Below are 3408 nucleotides of genomic sequence, written 5' to 3' on the forward strand. Positions count from 1 at the left end.
TGATGATGATGATGATGATGATGATGATGATGATGATGATGATGATGATGATGGTAAAGGTTCAACAAAAAGTGGAAGAAGTCGTGATGATCTTTTTCTTTTTAACGACAATGTTTCATTTTAAAAAATCTTAATCATCATGTTATATTATCATGGGTTGTTTTAGAACGTTTCTATGGCTCTACACTTACGTGTCTCGGCCTTCTCGGAGACGAACTTCGAATGATAAAGGTCATAGAAAGGGATGCTTACTCCTTTATACTACTATCGTACCACTTTTGGAACACCCCAAACGAAGCTGAAGCAAAATTTCCAGTGATTTGGCCAACAATTTACATCCTTCTTTAGTGACCAAATCATTTTCGGTTGGTCTGTGATAACATGGGCTACCTATAATTTATTAAACTTGTTTCCTTTAGGACTTTCCACATTTTCTGTTAAACCTTTGGCCACATAGTTTAGATTAGGATAGCGATATAACATATCGATTTCTAAAAGACTGCTTGTTTCCTTTATGACTTTCCATCTTTTCCGTACAGTCTTTGGTCACAATGTTTAGGTTGGGCTAATGATAACATCAATTTCTAAAAATCGATTGTTTTCTTTTTGACTTTCCACTTTCTTTGCACAGCTTGTGGCCGCACCGTGATGGAATCAAAGGGCACGATTAGCCCCGACTCAGGGATACGAGGCGAAAAGACGTGCCAATGGAGGATCATAGCCTCTCACGGGGAGCGGATCCAGCTGAGCCTGACCCGACTTGACCTCAGTAACTGTGACACAGACTACGTGGAGGTCAGGGATGGACATTTTGTCGGCTCTCTCAGTTTGGGTTAGTCGTCTACAGAGTCTGCAGACTAGGGGTGTGCGAGTCCAGTATTTTGGACTCGAGTCAGAGTACGAGTTACTATGAAATACTTGAGTGAGTGTTCGAGTATTCGAGTTCTCGCACGCCCCTACTAAAGAATCATGTTGTTGTAATGATTGTAATTTAAGATGTTTTTACGACCCCATCGACATAATTTTGGTCTAAATCATAGAAGGTGGGCTGCTTCGACCCTATCCGTCAGGGCTAACCCGCACTGAAAGGGAAACAACGTCTCAGCAGTCAGCAGACCAAAGGGGATACTCGATTAATATTTCTCTCCACTCGGAAATCAAACTCACATCTTCCGTGTACGACGGTGTGTATGTTTCTTTTTTCCCCCTTTTATATGCCTGATTTTTAAAACGATTCTTCTTTTTTCTACGCTCCTTGAAAGCCTTCAATCCATGACGCATATTATCATTCTAGTGACACTTTCTAGTGCCCCCTTTATTGTCACATTGTTATCCCATCCTGCTCTGGGTGTTATCACCAAGATTTTAAGTCTAGCAAAAAATAGACCATCGGAGCCCCATGCTGTATGCTTCACCTTCGAAACGTGTCTATTACGGCGTTTAACTCTCGCAAAAGCTACAACTGACTTGGGTCCACTCAAGCTGTCTTGTATTTTCAGCAGTTTTCCAACTGTTCACGTTTTTATTCATATTAATATGCTGGATTTAGGTAATACTTATTTACATAAGATAGGAGTTAGCGCAGGGGTAGGGTTGAGGTTGGGTTGGGTTTGGAGTAAGGGTAGGGGTAGGGGTAGGGGTAGTGTCAGGGGTTGGGTTTGGGTAGGGATTACCCTAACCCTACCCTACCTTCACTCTTACCCTAACTCTTACCTTATGATCCGAATCTATAAGTTGTGAATAAAACGTGGAGATCTAGAAGATTGTCGTGTTTTTCTCCAGGCAAATTCTGTGGGAAGAAGATCCCCCCGCCCATGATCTCCTCCGGCACTCGCCTCTGGGTGGAGTACAAGTCAAGGGCGGCGCGCCCGGGAGCTTTCCAGGCCGCTTTTGAGGGTATGTCTTGTGGGGACGTATCTGTGGTGGGGATGTGTCTTGTGGGGACGTGTCTGTGGTGGGGATGTGTTTGTGGTTTTACTGTGTCTTGTGGGGACATGTCTGTGGTGGGGATGTGTGTGTGGTGTTACTGTGTCTTGTGGGGACGTGTCTGGTGGGGATGTGTCTGTGGTGGGGATGTGTGTGTGGTGTTACTGTGTCTTGTGGGGACGTGTCTGTGGTGGGGATGTGTCTGTGGTGGGGATGTGTTTGTGGTGTTACTGTGTCTTGTGGGGACGTGTCTGTGGTGTTACTGTGTCTTGTGGGGATGTGTCTGTGGTGTTACTGTGTCTTGTGGGGATGTGTGTGTGGTGTTACTGTGTGATGTGATGATACTTTTGTGGTGATTTAGAGTGGTTTTGACATATTTTGTCGTGATGTTTTTGTGGTGTTGGTGTGTCTTGTGGCGATGGTGTTTTGTATGGTGATGATGATGTGTCTTGTGGTGATGTTTTTCTGGTGATGCATCTTATTGTAATGCTACAATATGTTTGTTAGGGTTTGTCCTCTGGTAACAGTGCACCTTTGTCCTTTGACCCTTGATAGAAAAAGCAGCATCAGTGGTCAGTGTACCCGTACAGACGGTTCTACTTTGTCCAGTTGTGAGCTAGGTGCAAGGAGCTTAAAACAAATGGAGCCTCCTCTCTCTTCGCGGCGCCACGAGCCACACTTTTAATCTCCTTGGCTAGGTGTTGGGTCTCCGCTAACGACGCCCATGTTCACTCAGTGATGTTGTCTGTCCATCATCTATTTGTCATGTAACCCCCCCCCCCCTCCATCTAATTATGACCAAAAGTGTTTATATTGTGCCGTAAAGCACCTACTTAAAAAAACCCGTCTTTGTACATTTTATAAAATCAAAAAGGTGTGGCGATGCAGTCCCCAAAGTTTGAGAGAGGGTGCACGGCCGTGAACAACGCGGTGAAGTAAGAAGATTTAGGTAAATGGCCAAGAAACAGGTCAAAACTTCGACACAAATGAAGAAAGATGAACAAGACTAAACGAGTTACAGGGAAGAATTAATTGTTGATGGCGTAAGCTCCTTATGGGCTTATCTATGGTCCTGTTTATGTAAAAGAGAATAAAACTGAAAAACAAAGATTTAAAGCAATGTTAATCCTTCGATCATTACTTTGGAAATAACCAAACAAACGAAGTAACCCCTCCCCCCTCCCTCTTTCCATTCCTCTCCTCACCCCACAGCTATATGCGGTGGTAACATGCCTGGACCTGAAGGCTTCCTCAACAGTCCCGCTTATCCGGATGAGTATGGCAGTGATAAAGTCTGCGAGTGGGTCATCACTGTGAGAGAGGGATATCAAGTGGCTCTAGAGTTCGCCACTTTCGAGGTGAGGACGACCACCAAACGTGTAACTCAATTCAAAGATTTTCATAAATTTGCCATTTAGGCTTGTATAGTATTTATTATTTTAAAATCTCTCTCTCTCTCTCTCTCTCTCTTTCTCTCTCTCT

At 44.0% G+C, this 3408-nt stretch overlaps 1 protein-coding gene across 2 annotated transcripts in view; it reads left to right on the forward strand.

The window, feature by feature from the left end:
* Tld-2 (bone morphogenic protein 1) overlaps positions 1 to 3408 on the forward strand; it is a gene marked incomplete at its 5' end in the record, with an annotated part of 68905 nt that overhangs the window by 32597 nt on the left and 32900 nt on the right. For both annotated transcript variants that reach the window (NM_001204563.1, NM_001204638.1), the window contains 3 exon segments: positions 632 to 832; positions 1783 to 1896; positions 3139 to 3284. In NM_001204563.1, coding sequence (NP_001191492.1) covers positions 632 to 832; positions 1783 to 1896; positions 3139 to 3284 — 461 coding nt within the window.

Source organism: Aplysia californica, unplaced genomic scaffold (assembly GCF_000002075.1).
Source record: "Aplysia californica isolate F4 #8 unplaced genomic scaffold, AplCal3.0 scaffold00046, whole genome shotgun sequence".
In the NCBI taxonomy this organism is placed as follows: domain Eukaryota; kingdom Metazoa; phylum Mollusca; class Gastropoda; order Aplysiida; family Aplysiidae; genus Aplysia; species Aplysia californica.